This window comes from Sciurus vulgaris (genome assembly GCF_902686455.1).
Source record: "Sciurus vulgaris genome assembly, chromosome: 1".
Classification (NCBI taxonomy): domain Eukaryota; kingdom Metazoa; phylum Chordata; class Mammalia; order Rodentia; family Sciuridae; genus Sciurus; species Sciurus vulgaris.
Genome location: NC_136461.1, coordinates 201,184,876 through 201,204,890, shown reverse-complemented (window position 1 = coordinate 201,204,890; position 20,015 = coordinate 201,184,876). Strand labels below are relative to the sequence as shown.

Here is a 20,015-nt window from a genome sequence, read left to right as displayed (position 1 = left end):
AAGTATTCTAATCATTCAAGTTTTGGGGAAAAGCCACACCATCCACTTACAGAGGTTGGTACACCTGCCCACCATCTGGCCCAAATGCCTCGGGGCAAGGGGGTGGGGGGTATGGAGAGGGTGTGCAGCTTGCCTGAATAGTCCGTGTGTTTAGCCTGTCACCTTGGCACACCAGGCTCACTTAGGACGCCTGCTGTGTGTCTCAGTCCATATGCTGATGGAGCCCAAGGCCCAGGGAGGGACCCAGAGAGGTAAGCGGTCCTTGACTGTCAGGTACTCATGTTAACCAGACACTGTGGGAATGCTGGGAAATAGTGTCTGTTTTCTGCATGAAAAAGCCAGAGAAGGCTTCACAGACAAGGAGACATTTGAGGCTGATGTTAACAAGCCTCAAATGTTAACAAGTCAGATAGGAGAAACAAGCAAGCCAGGAAGGGTCGAGGCATGCAGCCCTGTACACGTAAATACTAAGGATGTCCTGGACGGTTGAAAGGCAGCACTCCAAGGCCTTCAGGAATCCTCAGATTTGTAAATAAATAAATAAATAAATAAATAAATAAATAAATAAATAAATAAATAAATAAAAATAACAAATAACATTCCATCAAAAGTCACATGTCCTCTGTGTGGACTTTGATATCACAGGTTAACCCTCTTTGTAAATTTCACCAAACTTTGATCCTCTGGTTTAATTAGTTTTATTTCTGTGTAGTTTATAGTACCCACATTCACTTTATTAAGGACACATGTTTTCCTCAAATAAATTGACCGGGTTTGTTTTCTGGCTTGAAAATTTGAACCTTTTTTTTTTTTTTTTTTTTTTTTTTTTAGTGGTTCTTGGGATTAAACCCAGGGATACTATACCACTGAACTGGTGATCCTCCTGCCTCCGCCTCCCAGTCGCTGGGATCGTGCACCACTACATACACCATTGCAACTGACTGGCAATTCTCTTTTAGGGTTCCTCTCCTGCTTCACTCAGTGGCAGGACTAGGCACCTGGCCTTTCTTTTTCATCTCCAGTGTTGATGGAATGCGGGCCTTTTTCACTAAGAAGCAAAGTTGCTATGGCTTAAGGAAAGTTACCACCTGCTCCCAGTAAGCTGGGAGCTGCAGAGGCTTCTGCAGATGGGCCTCTCAGCCGTCCACTCTGAGCCCCTTAACCTACAACCAACCTCCAAGGACAAATCAGAGTCCTCAGCAAGTGATCCTTCCCCACACAACACAGCTCTGGTGATGCTTCCCAATCTTGAATACTAATCCTAGAATCACCAAGGCCATTGCTTCCGTGTGGCGTGTGTACATATACGGAAGACAGACACAGTCAGTAGCGGGGGTGTGTGCACAGACACAGCTGGGCTTCTTGCAGGTTGGACTCGCTCCAGTCCTGGTGTTGGTGCCTCAGGTCGTGTGGCCACTGCTTAGTGGTCCCAACCCCTGTTTCCTGCTGATGCTGTGTTGCAGAAGCCAAGGGCAGGGTCAGGCTGGTGGTCAGTGAGGCACGCAGGGTAGCAGCCTGCTGGGCACCTCCTCTCCTCAGAACCTGCATCTTCCTTCAGTGGGCCTGTATTTCCAGGGCTTTTGTTCCCCTGAATCTCCCATCTCCTCAGCCCACGGAGCGAGTGCCCTTGGACAGACGTGTAGTGGAGGACCAGCCCATTGGCTCCCCCAGACCTCCGCATCTACCCCGGAGCAGCACGTGTCTGCCACCCTGAGGTAGAGCGGGTTCCCAGGCTGCATCCTTCCTCTCAGACCTGAGCCTGGGGTCTCACCTCTGCTCCTTTGTGCCCAGTCACCCTTTAAGCCTGCCCTCCTGGACCTGCTTGAGAGGGCTAGCCCAGCCACTCACATGCACCCACTCTGCTTCCCGGCACGGGGGCATCCGGGTGGTTCTCTGCCTCTCCCCCTTTCCCAGGTGTGAACTCCTTGTAACTCCTTGTGCTGTTGCTCCCAGAGCCCCCCATGTGGACGCTAGTGTCTTATTACCTGCATCTGATGCCACCTCTGCCACCTAGTAGCCCTGTGGCATTAGCAAGTGTCTTTGATCTGTCCTGTGCCTCCGTTTCTCCATTCGTTAACTGGGACTGGTAATTATACCTGTGTTATACAGAATGTTCTCATTTAAGGGAGAGAGACATGAAGAGAGGACTCAGGACTTAGAACGCTCGATATGTGTTACCTGCTGCTATTCCTCTCGGCCTGGCATTTCACTGGATGAGCAGTTGGTAGACTCTCACATGTTCCAAAGCCTGTGTCAAGGTCGTGAGGCTGTGGTAGCACATGTCACAAACTCGATGTCTTACAACAGCAGATCTGAAATCCTGCACAACTGCGCTTGCCCAGAGGGTCTAGAGGAGAGTCCGCTCGCTGCTCCTCTCAGCCACCTGTGACCCCAGGTGTGCCTGGGTCACAGCTGCACACCACTCCTCCCTCTGCCACCTCGGGCACCTCGCCACCTGTTCTGCTCTGAAAACACCTTTGCCTGTCTTGAACGGATACCGATGACCGTTGAGGGCCTGCCTGAATTCCTTATGGCACTCTTCACCTCGAGAACTTTAACTTAATTTACTGTGGCATAGGTCACATTTCCACATTCCAAGAATGGGCACTTGGTGAGTTCAGATGGCCACCTCACCCTCTCCACACTTACCCTGTGGACCCCAAAGGTTCACATCCATCCCACGTGCAGAATACATGCACAAGATGCCCAGAAGTCTCACTGCCCTGTTGGCCTCATTATCTTTAGTCCTCAGAGAAAATGCCAGCCAGTGTCATGGCGAGCACTGTCGTCACCCTCCTCCGCAGCACGGTGGTCTCTTCCCTCGGCCACGAGCAATTTCCACCGGTTACTTTCTGCAGCGTGACCCCTTGGTGGGTTCCCCCGTCACAGCCCTGTTTCAGGACTCGGGCATCTCTGGCATCTAACTCTGTGGAGCAGCTGTGACTCTCAGGCCCTGCCTCTACTCATGTCCTCATAGTTTGCTCTGATTATTAGTCCCACCCAGTCTTCCACCCTGGAGAACCAGGCACAGTGGCACACACCTGTAATCCCAGCTACTCAGGAGGCTGGGGTGGGGGGGATTGCAAGTCCAAGGCCAGCCTGGGCAACTTGGAGACCCTGTCTCAAAACAAACAGATCTGGGGACAGAGCTCAGTGGTGGAGCAGTCATGTAGCATGTACAAGGCCCTGGGTTTAATCCCCAGTTTTGCAAAAAAATAAATAAAAGGGCTGGGGGCATAGCTTTGTCACAGTGCACCCCTAGGTTCCACCCCCAGAACCAAAAAAAAAAAAAGAGCAGAGTGGTAGAGTTTCATGGTAGTTTGGTGGTAGTGCCCTTGGAAGGCGAGGGGAGCAGCTTGCAGGAGGTAAGCAGGTGTTTGAAGGACGAGGGCCAGCAGAGTAGCCCTTAGTGCATCTACTTGGTGACAGGCCACTTGCAGAGATGCTCTTCCTACCTCTCAACCCTTTTCTGCCTTCCTCAGTTCTTCATGCGGGTTTGTGGTGTCACGACCTAGAACCTTTAGATAAACAACTGCACGCGTGTATCTTTTAAAGTGGGCTCTTGCTCGTGGAGTGCCAGGCACTCCACGTGCCCCAGGTCTCGCAGCTGGCACCTGCTGGCCGAGAGCCCACACGCCTCATGCTCCCCACCCACTGCCTTCTACGCAGGACAGTTCTAGGCTCCAAGGGTGGGTGAGCGAGTCTCCCTGCTGTCTTCCTCTCAGGAGTCATTTCAGAGAAGGTGCTCCACTTGGCCCAGGGAGCCCAGCGAGCCATGAGCACTCTGCTGACTGAGCCTGACCCTAACCTGCAGCAGGGGCCGCTCCAGCCTGGCCCGGGCAGGAAGGGCCACTGTGGTCTCTCACCCTGCCAGAACCACACCATCCACTGCACCCAGAACAGCCAGGTATCGCCTTGCAGAAGTCTTACCTCTCTGAAAATCGTGCTGTGTCCAGAGACGTCTAGGGCAGTCTTTCAGTTAGAAAGTGAACAGCACAGTGGGCAGGCTCGAGTCTCGTGGGGCTTTGTGATCTCTGGAGTGGCACTTTAAAACAGAGCAACTCGTATTTCAACACCATTCAAATACTAAGGAGACGAGGGTAGGGGGTGAAGGACAGGAGTGTGGGCTCTGAAAATCCCTAGCGTGAGGTTGTATACCAAGACTGAAGTGGACCTCGGGTTCGACTCTAGGGGTCTCGCAGGGAGGAACCAAGAAAAAATACCAATAATCATTTGGTTCGTGATTGACAGGCATAGGATTGACCCTGTTCTTGCACTTGAGATTCTTGACGTTAACTTCTCAGAGCCTTGCTCCTGGGACCTCAGCATGTAGAGAAACGTCCACAGTGCAGGTCGTGGGAGACCATGTGTGCACTGGATGAACATTCTGGAACTCAGGTTCTGATCTAGGTTCCACCATTTCCTGCCTAAGTGACCTCAGGGAATTGCACATTCCTCACCGTAGGCCACTAGGATTTAAAATTATGTGTCGCCATCCTAAAAGACATGGACTGTCGTTGCCTCCAGTTCCCTGATGAGGAAATCGAAGCAGAGAAATTAAATGACTTGCATAAAGTCACAAATCCAGTAACTTCAGAACTGGGATTTGAACCCATTTTCAGAGACTCCAGGGCCCATCTTCTAGTCCATCATTTTGGAAGACTTCTGGGTCTCCAAGCCGTTCACTGCTAGGCTAATGACCCACAAATTCCCAGCCTGCAGATTCTGAACTATCTAGTAAGTGACCAAGAGTCTTAGCCACAATTTCTTCCATTGCCCACCCATCACCTACCTCCAGCTCGCTCCTGCACTTGTCTGCATGATACACCAATGATCTTTTCCAGATTGCATGGGGAAAGAAAAAAGGATTGAGCTGCCTCTGTAACTTTTGCTCCTCTTTTTAGTACTGTCTTATTTTTAGGATTTTTTTTCTAAACCACAGTTTTCTTCTGGGCACAGCAGGTAGCCTTTACCTAGCTGTGAGAATTCACCAAGAGTAGAAGGGGACAGGCATTGCAGGGGGAAGAAAAGAAGGAGCAAAGCTACGGAGGCATAAAACCAGTGTCCTTGAAGAATGGCAAGTCATCTTGAGTGGCCAGGGAGGAAGATAAAATGAGGACTGGGCACATGGGCAAAGACCACAGCCATGGTAACTCACCTGTGTGACCGCAGAGAAGGTGACAGCAATAGAGCCAGGGGCTCAGCCTGCTGGTCTCCAAGTCACTTGTGCCTGATGCATGTGAAAAACTGAACTAGTGGTCATTGTTTGAAGTGTTTCCACTTGGAGAGGGAATCTGTGGATGTGAACATTTTGATTGGGGATTTTTCTTTTTAATAAAATTTTTTTTTAGTTGTAGATGGACACAATACCTTTATTTTTTCATATGGTGCTGAGGATCGAACCCAGTGCCTCACACATGGTAGGCAAGTGCTCTAACCACTGAGCCACAACCTCAGCCCGAGCTGTTTGATTATTAGGGCTAATGTGAGTCTGAAGGTATAGGATTTGACATTCAGCACTGTAGACTCAGCACTGAGCATGGTGCAGGAGCTAAATGCCTACCTTAAAGGAGTCCGAGTTCAGAGTTCACAAGAGACCCCAGAGAAGCCCTCCAGGGTCACATTGCAGGCTTGTGGAATATGTTGATGGTCAGCAGTGTCTTCTCAAAATCAAACAGAACCGGACTTGAAAGTCTTCGTTCAATGCTGGTAATGCAGTCTAACTTGTTCCTTTTTGTATAGGTGCCCTAGAATTAAGTGACATTCTGCTCAGGAGGCCCAGCACCACCAGCCCCTCCTGGCCAGGCAGGTTCAGTAGACCTGGGAGGGTGGCACCTGGGGTTGAGAGTGCAGACCCTGGAGGCGTGGTCTCCACGGCTCTGACCTTACCTGCTGCTTCACCTTGGGCAACTTCGCTTCTCTTTACATTTCACCGAGTGTGAAAGAGAGAGGGTGATTATTTCTCCTGAGCATGATTACCTTGAGACACTTGGTACAATGCCTTGCTCACAGTAAGTGCTCAATGAAGGTGGTTTCCAGGATCAATGTCACCATTGGGGCATCATGAAGAGTGAGGAAGAGCACATAGATTTGTGGTCAGAACTCTTAGGGACAAGTGACCTGCAGCCATTCATTAATTTAGGGGATAATGGTGTCTGTCTCCTGTTGCCGAGAGCCAGGGTGGTCAGGCAGATGTGAAAGCAAGGACATCTGCTGGTGCTGTTGAGTGGACACATCATGTGTGAGGCTCAGTCCAGTTCTTGTCTCATCCTGATTCCTCTGGACACCTAGCTTCTTGAGGCCACAGCATGCCTCACACCCCTCGCTCCTTGGAATAGTCACATAAAAGCCCTTTCCATTTTTTGTACTAGGGATTCAACCTAGAGTACTTTACCACTGAGCTACATCGCAAGCAATTTTATTTATTTTGAGATAGGTTCTCACTAAGTTGCTGAGGCTGGCCTCAATCTTGGAATCCTCCTACCTCAGCCTTCCGAGTCACTGGGGTTACAGGTGTGCACCACTGCATCGGCGAGCCCACTTTTATTCTAACTGATCTTTGGCCTTCTGCTGAGCAGGAGCACACATAGGTCCACCTGCAGGCCTCTGATTTTGCCACTCCCTCTGAGGAGTTCCTCCACCTGTTCAGGTGCCAGGACCTCCCAGGCAGGCAGACCCTGGCCACCCCTGCCACTTAGGTTATAGATGCTCTTTCCTCTGGATTCACACAGCAGCCAACCTGCCTGTTTGATTCCACGTTAATAATAGTTCCCAAACACAAGTCTTCCAGACAGTTCCCACGCTCCCAAGAGCAGCACGCTTCGTCTGCCTTAGGTCCTCCACTGCACGTTCACGCTCTGCACATAGTAGGTACTTAGAAATGTTAAAATGAGGATCGATGACACGTCAGGAAGTGGCTGAGGGTGATAGGCGCCTGTTACCAGCACCCTCCTGGTTGTGTCTGCACACGTGTGAGGCGTGTGTCATCTGAGTGTGGTTACTAGGGGCAACCTCTGGGTGAACTTGACGCTTTCTGTGCCCCAAGTCCTTGGACCGGGTCTGAGCCAGTGGGACCCTGGTTGCTGTGCTCCAAGAGACCTTGCAAGGACGGGGCTGCTCCCTGTGATGCCCCAACCCCCACTGGCAACAGAAACGTCTTCAAGCCCAAACAGCACTTCCTTCTGTTTGGTTTCAGTGCACGCCGTTCTGGCTGAGGTCTCTTAAAGACCTTCCTGGAACCTCAGCGAGCCCATCTCTTGGTGGAGACCACATATCCCTCTGGCGCGAGTCCCTATCTGAAGATGCAACTTTCTTTGATTTTCCTTGCAGGTAACGATGTGGGTCCATCATCTTCAAGTAAGACCACGAACAAGTTTGAGGGGCTATCTCAACAATCAAGGTAAGCCGTCTTGGCTCCTCCCCGTCGGACTCGTAGTTGCGATGGACAGGATGCTGCAGGTGGCTTTAGCGACATTCCCTGTGCCACTCAAGGTCTGTGTTGGCAGAGTGGCTTGCCATGCGAGGCTGAGTGTCAATCCACTCCCAGGCACGCCCTCTCCTGCAGGGAGCTGCCCCCATGGCCCCGATGGTCAGTTCTCTCAGGGAAGTCTGATCACCCAAACACAAAACCTTTCTAGATTCCCTGTTTGTAAGACTTTGGTTGTGGGGGCCGGCCGCCGTGTTCCTTCCTTCCCTCCTTTCCCTGAAGGAGGACATCTAAAGGCAGTAGTATTTATCCAGCCCACCCCAAAGGGTTTTCTCTAGAGGTGCTCCCCAATTATCAGACACAATGAGCCACTTCCAGACCCAAAACCTCAGGGAGAATCATCTGGTGTGTGGGGGGCACTTTGTAGGGTTTATCCCCCCCCCAAAAAAAAAAACAAAAAACCTTTCCTCTTAATGCCGCTGTCACATTCGACCCCTATATCCCTGTTGGATGGGCTCTATTACTATTACTCTCAGCTCCACCGATGAGGAGACTGAGGTTCAGAGTGTTTAGCAGCATGAATCTTATTGCTGACTGGTTCCATGCCACGCCCCCACCTTTATCCTCAGATCCTCCTTCAACCCTGCTCCCAGGGCCAGAGATGGGGGTGTGACACAGAGAAAGCACTCAGAGTGTTTTTAAATGGCCAGGCCGGTTGTAAGCCAGAGTCGCATGGCCGTCTCTTGAGTCTTCAGTCCTCCACACACTTGGACACACACTGATGGCACCACAGCACCAGCACTGCCCTGTGTCACTTGTGATAGGAAGGCAGATGTGCAGCACGGCATTGGTGCAGAGTCTCTGCAAGGAGCATCTGCACCTCTCGGCCTTGGCCTTGGTAACGTGACCAGGAGTGGCCATGGGTCACTGAGAAGATGCCAAGGCAGAACGCAAGCAAAGCACACTGCAGAAATGTTGGACGCAGAGCCCTCCAGCACTTATGTTCCTTGCTTAGTAGTGACTTGGTCTCAACAGTGTTGCCCTGCAGGTCACAGGGGCAGAAGAAAAAGCAGCCGGTCAGAGCCCAGGAAGTGGGCATGAGGCCAGGAAAGGGTCCTCAGCCATGCAGCTCAGGCCCCTGGCTGCTGTTGCTTCTGAGGAGCGCAGTGCTGCTGGGTGTGTGGGGTCATTGCAGCCTCTCCTGAGAGAGATGGTGGCTTCAGCCGCCTGGCCCTATCATGTGTGGTTAGCCAGAGTGTGGAGTAGACCTCTGCTCCGGGCAGGTGGGCGCTTCCCCTGCTCATGGACATGTCCTCCAGAGGGCGAGCCTGCGGCCTGGGTGCAGAGGAAGAAGTGGGAGCACAGGGTCCCGCAGAGCTGGGGCTGAATCTCCACTCTCCCGATGGTCCCAGGACCTTCTGCTAGCTAGCGACCCTCTGTGCACCTCAGCTTCCTCATCTGAAGGTGGGGTGACAAGGGCTGCTTCGTAGGAGCCGAAGGACACGGTACAGCTGCAGTGACCAAGTGATCTCATGCACTCTGTGATCTCTGAGCAGTAAAAGCTTTGAAGCAAAGCGTGGCTCTATCGAACTCCTCAGCTCTGGAATACCCAGCCCCTTCCCCTGCTTCTCCAACCAAGCAAAATGAAGTGCTGAAAATAGACTCCAATCTCTTATTAAGTTTATTATTTTTTTTCTTGTAGTTGTGTGTGGGCCACGTGGCTCTATTCATTTGTTTATTTTGTGTGGTGCTGAGGATCGAACCCAGTGCCTCCCAAACACTAGGCAAGTGCTCTACCACTGAGCTGCAGCCCCAGCCTTTTTGTTAAGTTTTGAAAGAATCCTCTAGGTAATTCTGTAAATGCCTTCGATTTCCTTGAATAATAGATCACTATTGACACTATAGCACTTCTAGATCCTAAATGGTTGTTATTTATTGATCAGCACCAGTTCTGCAAAGACTGCCCTAGGCCCAAGAGTTCTTCCTAAACTACCTCAGAAAGGTAAGTCTTCTCTCTTGTTTTATATTCACATGAAATTAAAGTATCACTGCACTTTCCCAAAGAACAGAGGTCTCATCTCCTTTCATTGATCTGTCCAAAATGCCTAGAGCAGCGCCTTACACATAGTAGATGCCCAGGAAATACTTGTTAAAGGAAGGTTATTTATTTATAAACTCAAAACACTATACTCTTTCCTAAAAAACAGTACCTCTCCAGAAGATACACTGTCATGACCCCCAAATACCATTCTCTCCCCTCTGGGACACACAATCAGACAGACCTGGGGAATAGTACCACTCTTCCACTTCAAAGCTGTGATCTCGGGCAGGTGACCTAGTGGCTTCACACGCTCATCTTTACAGTGGGGAGTGAAGCCTCCTCTATGGAGTTTATAGGGACAGAATGCAGTTATGCTCAGAAAGCCCCCAGCAAGTGGTTGGCAACGGGATCCTCCCCAGGATGCGTCCGTCATGCCAGGGAGAGGCACCGCGCTGTGCAGCGTACAGACGGCAGGTCTGTAAGTGCCACTCTGCAGAGCAGACGTTCCATTCTAGCCAGATGTTTGGTCCTGACCAAAGTTTTCTTCTGTAAAACAAAAACTTCAGCTTCCTACAGTACAGAGGACGTGCCGAACCAGCCTTGCCCTCAGACCTGCAGAGCCCGTCAGAAGGTCTGCTTCCCTCTCCTGTGAGCCCACGGCCGACATGCGTGGTAGGTCAGGGTGGAGGCTCAGAGGAGCGGCTCAGGACTGCCAGTGCTGGCGGCCAGGCTTCCGAGCCCGCCCAGTGTTCTGTGGCCGAGTTGGAGAAGCCAGTCAGCGTAGGGAAGTTGAAATTCACCACTCTCTGAAGATCCTCAGTTCAGTGGCCACGTGGAAGGACATCAGCAGAAGGGGCCGGCTCCCTGTCAGGAGAGGGGTGTCCCAAGTGGCGCCAACACATCATCCACAGAGAGTGAGGGAGGTTTCCCAGAATTTGCTGAATCTTTCTCTAGAGTTGTATTTTACTGGTAATGGTATTTATTTTTGAACTGCCCAAAGTGCTGTCCTGGTCTCAGGGGTTTGAGGCAAGTTTGCTGGCCATTGTCCCCTCCTTCAGGCTGCCTGGCCTCCACCCTGTTACCACCGAGTCCCCGCTGCTGCCTCCCACCCATACCTCTCCAGCACTCAGGCCAGCTGGCCACCTAGGCTGCAGCTGCCCCGTCCCCACGCCTCCACACCCTCCCGTCCCTCCTGTGCTGTTTTTTTCTCTCTCACCTGTGCCTGTCCTGGCAGCTGGACGTGGCCTGGAAACACATGCACTGACCCCTGCACCTGCTGCGCTTCAGCCCCTCACACTTTGGGCCTGGCTTTCACTTCCTCTGTGAATCAGGACAGAGGCCTTCCACCCCTGTGCCACCTGTCGCCTGCCTGTGCACGTGGCCTGTGGTCCTAGGGTAGACCCCGTGCCCTCGCACCCCTCTGATCACTGTCCTCCAGGCCCTGCGTGAACGTGCAGGCATGCCACCAGAACTCCCGTCTGGAACCGTGTCCCTCCACCACCACCCTGTTGGTCTGGTCCCACTTTCTCTTTTTGTGTGTTCTTACTGTTTGAAGTTTCCCGTAGTAAATGTATACAGTGGTACAAAACGTCCCACAGAACAGGCAGTGAAGCCTCCCAGATGCTTGTCACCCTCCTCCAGCACTTCTCAGTCCTTACTGCCCGTCCGTCTCTGTTCCTACCCACTGGCCCCCAGTAGTTCTGCAACAGACCTCGAACGTGTCATTTTGTGCACATGCAATCCATCATCACATACAAAATGTTAAAAAAAAAAGTCCTTAGTGTCATCAACTACACAGTTCATATTTCCAGTTGACTAATAAATTTTTTATAGATTATTTGAATAAGGATCGAGATGAGGTCTACATATTACAATTGATCGATCTGTCTTATAAGTTTCTTAGACCAAAGTTTTCCCAGTTAGCCTGTTTTGTTTCTGTAATAGAACATCCAAGGCTGGATAACTTTATAAACAAAATAGGTTATTTGGGCCCATAGTGCTAGAGGTGCAGTGACTGGGGTTGCATCTGGTGACAGCCTTCCTTCTCACAGTACCAGGGTGGTGCAGGCATCACGGGTCCAGAGTCAGGGAGCAGGCGTGTGCCTCTGAGGTCTCCCTCTGTCAGGATTAGTCACGGGGCACCACCCCATGACTTGAACCCTAGTCACCTCCTGGAGCCTCCACCTCAGGGCGCCATAGTCAGGTTACGTTCCGCCCTCTTCAAGTCTCCAGGGGGAGTCACGTGTCAACGCGGAGAGCCTTGGGGAACACTAGACCAAGATTTCTGTTTGCACAGCTCTGCAGTCCTGAACAGCAGTGGTATTGCTGGTGCAGAAGGCTCACAGCCTGCAGGTCCCGTCCGTAGATCTTCCCGTGGATTACCTCTCATCTCCACCGAGCCCTTTGAGCTAGAGGTTTAGAGACGAGGACATTGAGGCACAGAGGGATTGCACAGTTTTCCCAAGGTCACACAGCTAGTTAACGTTGAGATAGAATCAGAGACGTGTCCCCAACGACACATGTGCTCCTCTGCAGAGCTGTGCAAAGCTGTGAGTGGCCCAGCAATGACACTGGCTGCGCAGCACATGTAGCTGATACAGCCAACGAGGAGAAAGCACTCCCGGGCGTATTAAGTGGGGAGACCAGTTGGGGTGTCGTACTGCAGTCCCGTGTGTTGTTTCAAGCGACATCTGTAAGTGCATGTGCACCTGTGCATAACCGGAGGAGGGCAGGTGGAGAGGAGCCTTCACTTCTTACCTTCCGTGCTGCACGAACCTTATAAAACGTAGGGAAGTACATGACAAGAGCCGTAGAGCCGAGCAGAGGGCCCTTCACGGTTGCATCTGTGCTGACAAGAATGTTGACAGTGTGGCAGGTACTCTTGCTTCAACAGTATATTTATAAACGTCTCATCCATACAAAACACAAAGAAAAATCAAAAGGAAATACGCCAAAATATTTAAAATGGCTACATTTAGGTGGTAGGCTTACGGGACAGTATTCTTTTCATCTGTGCTTTTCAATTTCTGGGAACGGTATCCTTTTTAGGGGGTTTTGGAAATTCTGGATGAGGGTGGCCCTCTGTCCTTCCGTAACGGAGCATAAATAGCCTTCCCACCTTCCACCTTGCCCCTGGTCAGGAGCTGCAGTCCTGGCCTGGGTCTGGCCCCGGTTGGTCCCTTCTGAGTGCGCACTGGAGGTGGCTCCCCTAAGGTGTTTGTACCTCCTGCAGGTGACATGGTGCCCGTCCGCCTTGGTGACCTTGCTGTCTGTGCTTGTTTCCCACAGTGGCACTAAGGAAAACAGATACGAGCCATCATCTCTCCCTAGACAAAGCCAGTGTCCCGCCTGAGATTTTTCAAAAGTCCTCACAGTTGGCAGAACTACCACAAAAGCCACCACCTGGAGACCTGCCCCCGAAGCCCACAGAACTGGCCCCCAAGCCCCAGATCGGAGATTTGCCACCTAAGCCTGGAGAACTGCCCCCCAAGCCACAGCTGGGAGACCTGCCACCCAAGCCCCAGCTCTCAGACTTACCTCCCAAGCCGCACATGAAGGACCTGCCCCCCAAACCGCAGCTGGGAGACCTGCTCGCAAAGTCTCAGACCGGCGACATCTCGCCCAAGTCTCAGCAGCCCTGTGAGGTCACACAAAAGTCGCATCCAGGGGATCTCTCCCCGAATGTGCAGTCCAGAGACGCTGTCCCCAAGCAGGCATCCGAGGACTCCAGTGACCTCACGCCCACTCTGCCGGAGACGCCCATACCACTGCCCAGAAAAATCAACACGGTGGGTGCCCCCGCCTTCTGGCCTGCCCACCCCTGCCTCTGCTGGGCGGGGCAGCTGTGCCCCCCACCAGCCGACTGCTCACTGTGCTCGCCAGCCCTCCGCCCGTGCGCTGGTGCACATGCTGGGCTGAGAGGCCGCGAGTGGTCATGGCAGGCCACAGGGCCCAGTGTAACTGCAGGATGGTGACTCGTTCCCTTCCCTGTGACTGTTCCCTCACATACAAAGAGGAGCCCGTAGGACACCAGCTCTCAGGTGGGTCAGCCCATGACCCTTGAGTAGCATGCACTGGGCGCACCGCGGACTCACCTAGGGTGGCGCTCCTGGGACCCTCGAGAGCAGCACTGTTTCTTGGCCCTAGATCACAGGAAAGCAGTTTCCCTCTCAGGACCCCTAGTAGCTCCTCAGCCAGTGCTGCTCACCTCTTCCTGGAGGAGAAGCCAAAGGGACTTCCACAGACAGGAACGTCTCAGCGTTCCATCTTTCCCGTGAAATGCCTGCTCCGTCACATATCTTCTTTATTTCAATGTGACATGGCTTTTCTCCACAGTCTTTGTGGAGAGGCAATGCCCCAGGAGGATGTGAAATGCCCTGTCCTGCACGTGGCTGCACCCCCGGCACTGCAGCCCAGGTTGAGGAGCAGGTTACTGGGGCAGCCAAAAGTCCTCCTGCTGTAGAGATGGCCCTGTCCGCTCATTTTATCATAAAACATTGTTATGGTAGAAGTGTGTCCATGGCTCACACTTAGCCCCACCAACTCAGGAGGCCCAGGAAGGAGGATCACAAGTTTGAGGCCAGCCTAGGCAGCCTAGCAAGTTTCTGTCTCAAAAGAATAAAAAAGACTAAGGATATTGCTCAGTGGTAGTGTTCCTGGGTTCCACCCCCAGTAGTACAAAAAAGAAAAAAGTGTTTCACATCAGTACTAAAGGAAAAGTGAGAAAAATAAAATCATCCTCCCTTGGATTTGAGACCAACCTGTTTAGCACCATACACACTTTTCTGTCCTCAAGAGGACTGCCACCTCTCCAAAGCACTGCCGATGGCCCCACCAGCCTTTGATTGGTGCAGAGTTCCAGCTGGTGCTGTGAGCTTTGTAGTCGTGCGGTCGCATTTAATCCTTTCTATTATAAATGTGCACATTATGGGCCTTCTCAGTCGCTCACGGAGTGTGCTATTGCCACAGTTCTGCCAGGCTTCCCAGAGCCCACTGCTGCCTCAGCAGGGAGCTCAGGAGCTGGCTCTTCAAGGGAGGAGCGAGGAAGAGGCAGAGAGGGGAAGTCACCAGACCCAAACACTTCAAAGAGGCAGCTTGCTTTTTTAAAGACTGATTATTTTATTAGCTGGGTGCTAAAAGTTGTCTTTAGAAAGTAAGGTCTCTGTTTTCATCTTCCTGTTAGGAAGACCAGCCAACGAAAGCCCATGTCAAAAGTGGCCAAAAGTTAGAGCTGTGTGGGAGCACAGAACCCGCCCAGCCCGGGCCGAGCCTCTGGGTTTGGCCAGCGTGTCCTGACCTGCTGTTCTGCATGAGGGGACTGAGAGATTTGTTTATGCTGCACATTCAGTGTGCAGAAGCTGCACATTTTGCTTTACATCATGTTTCCTAAAAACATTTTTAGCCTCTGTTGTCATTTCTGCAAGCTGATGTTGCGGGTGGGGGAGGGCAGAGAGCTTCATGTGTCTGGGGGAAGCTGATTCTGATCCCTCCGCACATGACGTGATTTCTGGTGAAGACGACTTGGCAGTGGCCAGTCCCCAACATGGGCACCAGCCCACTGCTCACGGAGGGAGGGCCTGCTGTTCCTCCAGAGTGCACAGCACCCTGGGGCCTGGCAAACACTCTCCACCACGCGCACACACCTGGGACAGTTGCGTCCCCTGTCCCTGTCCCCTGCAGAGCTCCGTGTCCCCCAGCCCCACAGCCTGTCTGTCCTTCGGCTAAACCCGACTTCTGTGTTGAAGGGGAAGAACAAAGCGAGGCGCGTGAAGACCATCTATGACTGCCAGGCCGACAACGAGGACGAGCTCACGTTCATCGAGGGGGAGGTGATCGTGGTCACTGGGGAGGAGGACCAGGAGTGGTGGGTACGTTTGCCTGTCCGCCGTCCACTCCGTCATCTGCGCACCTGGGCAGAAGCACGCGTGTGGCATCTGCAGGCCTGCGGTCGGTCAGAGCACCCCCTGCAGAGGAGCCTGCCAGCCCCATCGGTCACCTGCGGGTCTCCCGCATGTGACCTCTTCTGTCCCCTAGTGCGTGGAAATGATCACGCAGAGGTGGTTTCCTGAGGTGTCACCCAGCTCTGTGGTAAAGCTCAAGAAAGACCAGCACGTTGCCATGGCCAGGCAGACGATCAGCAAGCAGTCAGAGTTCCGAGTCGGCCTGAAGCCTGTGCGCTTTGTCCCCCTGGCACACCGGCCCCTGCTGGGAGCCAAGGCTGAGGTGCAGGGCGTGCCCAGCTGTCTGGTGCTCGGGCTTTGGGCTCTGGCCTTAATGTAGTCTGCAGTTCCCTCTTTGGAAAGAGGGCTTGCAGTACCTTCCTTGTATAATTTTAGAAGATTGAATAAAAATATCTGTGAAAACTCCCTACACATTAAGATCTGCCCAGGTATAGGTAAGGAAAGGCACCATTGTCCTCTCCACCAAGCTCTTTGGAGACCAGAGGACCCTGTGGATAAGAGGCCTGCAAGGACAGTCACACATGGGTCACTGCTGAGGGTGACCAGCGAGCAAGTCTCCCCAGGGAAACTGCCAGACCGAGGTGCAGCAGACCTTTGCTCCTTAAGCTTTTCTGGTTGACCATTTGCCAACTTCAGCATGAAAATCCCCCTTTGGCAGCCTAAGCCCCCTCCTCCCAAGAGGGGCTCAGTTCTGTGGTTCACTGTTGGGCCAGCAGAACCTGCAGCGGCCCAGAACACCCCTGGTGTACCCAGCACATGCAAGTGTGCACTCTCCTTTGGCTTCTCTTTCTTTGGTCCTGTGGGTCAGTGGGTTTGCTGGACCAAAACAGTGGTGCTCAGTGGGAGGCAGTCTTGCCCTCCAGGACTTCAGAAAGATCTGGAGATGTTGTGACTGTCAGGACTTAGGAAGGATGGGTGCTGTGGGCATGTCCTGTGGTTTTTGTGGTTCTCTAGAGGGTGGGGAGCGGGGAGCCTGGGAGTCCACCCCAGGGCTCTGGGTACTGGGGCTGGGCTCTTCCCCACTGGACTTGTCCCAGGGCAGCTACCTGCTGCCTCCAGCCTGACCACTGTCTTTTTCCTCTGCAGATTGGGCACATCGAAGGACAGCCTGAAAGGAAGGGGGTCTTTCCAGTGTCCTTTGTCCACATCCTGTCCGACTAGTGGAAAGCCGATCCTTAAGGTCGTCTCCATCCTCCATGCCAGACTGCTGCCTCCATGCAATCCTGTGCACAGTGTGTGTATAGCTGCTGTTACAGAATAGGAAACTCGTCGAGGGCCACCTCGGGCGGGGAACAGAGTATGTATTGTAAATATCCTGTGGTCTTCTGCCTCTGCCAGTATGAGGGTAGCCTCCAGCCCGTGCGCCCTGCTGGTTGGCCAAAGCCCTCCTTGGCACCTGGCACTTCCAGCTCTATCTGTGCTGTTCTACAAGCAAGCAGAAAAAAAAACAAAGCAAAACAAAACAAAACAAAACAAAAAAAACAACAACAAAAAGCCCAGGAGTGTAGGAATTGCTGGCTTTGAAAGTAGAGGTGGTTTCCATTGAGCAACCGTTGAAGGGCCTAGAGTCGACTCCGCTCCTTACAATGCAGTATTCTCAATCTTGTTACTGAAAGCGCAGCGTTAGCAAAGAGGTGGGTTCTGTTCTCCAGGTGAAACTTCTAGTTAGCTCCATGACAGACCAGCCTGTAGTCATCTGTGTACACAGTTTACAGCGACAAACACCTACTTTGGTATTTATTACAGAAAAGTGCTCAGTTAAATGTGTTATTCCTTCAGCAAATGTCCACTGACCCAAAACTCTTTGTGGCATTTTACAATGCACACAGCCTCACGCAAGTTCAGACAAGTGGATTTATACTGTCTTATGATGATGAGTGCCCGCCCCTGAGATATTACCTCATTATGCAAAAATAACATATCCTTCATGCCTATTTTGACAAAGTTTAAAATACATCTGATGAAGTTTAACTTTCAGGAACCAAGGACTGCCAGAAAATATTAGCCTCTACATTATGCATGCATCTAGAAGCTTACCTGAAATCTTGCCTTTTATAAAGGAATAAATAGTATGAATAAGTTGAACTGTACATTTTTTAAACTTGATTGCCATTAAAGCAGAAATTATAAGGTTGCAACTATATCTGTTTCTAGTCAGTCATTCAACCCTCTCAAGAGTATGAATTTACAGATTGTATTATGAATCAGCATCCCTCAGTTGTTTTGCAGCATCTAAAGTGTTGGTTGTAAATTATTTTTTTAGTTTTGTTCTTGGATAAATTTACTTTTAAAAGACTATTCAAAATGAAGAATTTAAAAGCCAACCCTTCACACAATTTTTCCAGAGTAGGATCCAGGTGCTGAAACCAAGCTTTCCTGCTCCATTTTCTTTCTTAATAGATTAGTGTTCCCATCTGAAGCTCTGTCCACTAGACAGGTCCCTTTCAAGTCAATTCATAACCAAGTCTTGGAACGCTGCTATGAATTGCACTGTGAAAAAGCTCTCCCTACAAGAGTCTGTCTGTCTTTCTCTCACTCAGCTCTCTATTTCATTTTTGTTTTTATCCCAACCTTGCTTATCAGACCATTAAGAACATTGTGTTTTGATCTTTGACATCAGTCTGAATTTTGGACAAGAATAGTCATACTCCACAGCCCGTGGGACTGTCCTTGATTCTAAGGCTCATGTCATTCTGATGTTCCATTTGCTTAAGCCACTATTTTGGCAACAGCACAGAAGACTTAATATTTTTAAGCAGATAATCTTAGCCGTGAATGAGTGATGTTAATTTCACAGAAGCACAATTCCCAACCAAACCCATAGGAAAAACCCTCTTTCATAGTCACAGTGCTCAGCAAGTGGCTACTATGAAAACTTCGAATAGCCACCTGAAGAGTGACGCTTGCATGGCGTACCTGCAGAGTATTTTATCAGCCACTGTTGGAAGCTGATGTTCAGCAAGTGCTGCCTCAGCATGGGCGCACGTGCATTCCCGCACCTGACCCAGAACGTGAGCAGGCACAGGCCACATGCCGACGTGTGACTGGCAGCGCCAGCAGCCTCAGTATTGAAGCCACACTGGTATCAGGACAGGAAGTCGGCATCCGAGGCGGCCCTGGGTCCCAGCTCCTCCTTTCACACGTTTGAAGTTGCATTAAAGAGCCATTCTTCATTGTGGCCTGGACTATATTCAACTCATCTGAAAATAAACTAGTTATTTTAAATATACAAGCTCCATCTCTGAAATTATGTGGAGGCAGCGTCTATTCCTTTTCCCCTACTGTAGCAACTCTCACAGATGCGTTTTTCATACCTTTTTTTTTCCTCCTCCTCTTTTCTGGTTTGTTTTGCTTTCCATCAGGAATTTGCGTTCTCTGATCCAGCTTACTGTGGGACATAGGAAAACTAGATAGAAAAACCATTGGCAGTCCTGTCAAGTTTAAATCTGATCTTGTTCTTAAACTCAGTGAAGAGCCATGGTCTGCAGTTTTGTACATGATAAAAGTATTTTGAAGGAATGGGACCTTATCAAAAAAAAAAAAAAATAGCAAATTAGTTCTTTTTTTCCCCAGAGAAGAAAGTAATGTTCTGCAAGTAGCGTGTGTCTATTTGACTGTTGAACAGCAATTGCTATTTATTTTTGTATTGCCTAGAACTGCAACACGGTGTATAGGAATCCCATAGTGCCACTAGTTAATTTCCGAATTCTCATCTGGATGTTCCCATCAAACATCAGTACACTTTTCGTTTCACATGTATTTAATGTGACCGTTTCTCAGTACTGTATGTGTTAATTTCTACTTTTTTTAATATTTAAAATTGCTTTTAAATAAACATATTCTCAGTTGACCCCAAACATCTGCAGTGACCCTGTTTTGTGAGTCATCCACTCCTCCTCTGCCTGGAGAGGACCGGGGCTTCCTCGGCTTTGCTCTGGAGGAAAGAGATGATGCCGGTCATCCTGCCTCCTGTGAACAGTACGCGGCGTCCTGCCCTCCCGTTGCCACTCCCACCTCTATGGTGACCACTTCTGTCCTTGTGTGAATGGGACGGGCAGGAGAGGGGGGCACCTGCATGTCCCCGGGTGGCCTGCCGATGCAGTTCCAGGTGCCCAGCAGGGTGCCACGCAGTGCGGCTGCCAGCAGCTGTCACTTCTGCGCTGCCCACAGTGCTCCGCCCGCGTCGTCTGGCTGCATCCCCAGTGAGCCCCTTCAGGGGTACTGACCTCTTGCTTCACAAGCCGGAGAATGAGGCAGGGAGATTCAAGGCTCCAGATCACCAAATCGGGAGTGCACACCAATGGTGCTGGCTGCACCGCCACTCCAGAGATCTCTGCCACGGGGAGACGTCTGCTGCATGAAGTTCTCGCCAGGGAGAGACCACGGCACCAGGGACTCGATAGCACTGGTCTCCACGTGCCCGCCCTTCCTTGCTGCCAGTTGGTGAGCTCTGTCTGTTCACAGAGCCAGGTATGATACCCTGACACAGGCCGTCCGGAGAAAGCGGCTTTGGCCAGGGAGCTGTGGCTTGCCAGCAGGCTGTGTCTGGGAGACACCGATGCGATTGACCTGGGTAATTCAGGCAGGG

The 20,015-nt window shown here is 51.3% G+C and overlaps 1 protein-coding gene across 6 annotated transcripts in view; it reads left to right on the top strand.

Annotated features, from left to right (window-relative positions):
- ASAP1 (ArfGAP with SH3 domain, ankyrin repeat and PH domain 1) overlaps positions 1 to 19,040 on the top strand; it is a 337,055-nt gene extending 318,015 nt beyond the window's left edge. For all 6 annotated transcript variants that reach the window (XM_079112364.1, XM_079112361.1, XM_079112365.1 and 3 more), the window contains 5 exons: positions 7,330 to 7,399; positions 9,370 to 9,428; positions 12,756 to 13,255; positions 15,212 to 15,334; positions 16,514 to 19,040. In XM_079112364.1, coding sequence (XP_078968490.1) covers positions 7,330 to 7,399; positions 9,370 to 9,428; positions 12,756 to 13,255; positions 15,212 to 15,334; positions 16,514 to 16,588 — 827 coding nt within the window. In that variant the 3' untranslated portion in view covers positions 16,589 to 19,040. The remainder of the gene's footprint in view (positions 1 to 7,329; positions 7,400 to 9,369; positions 9,429 to 12,755; positions 13,256 to 15,211; positions 15,335 to 16,513) is intronic.
- Positions 19,041 to 20,015: the final 975 nt, after the last annotated feature.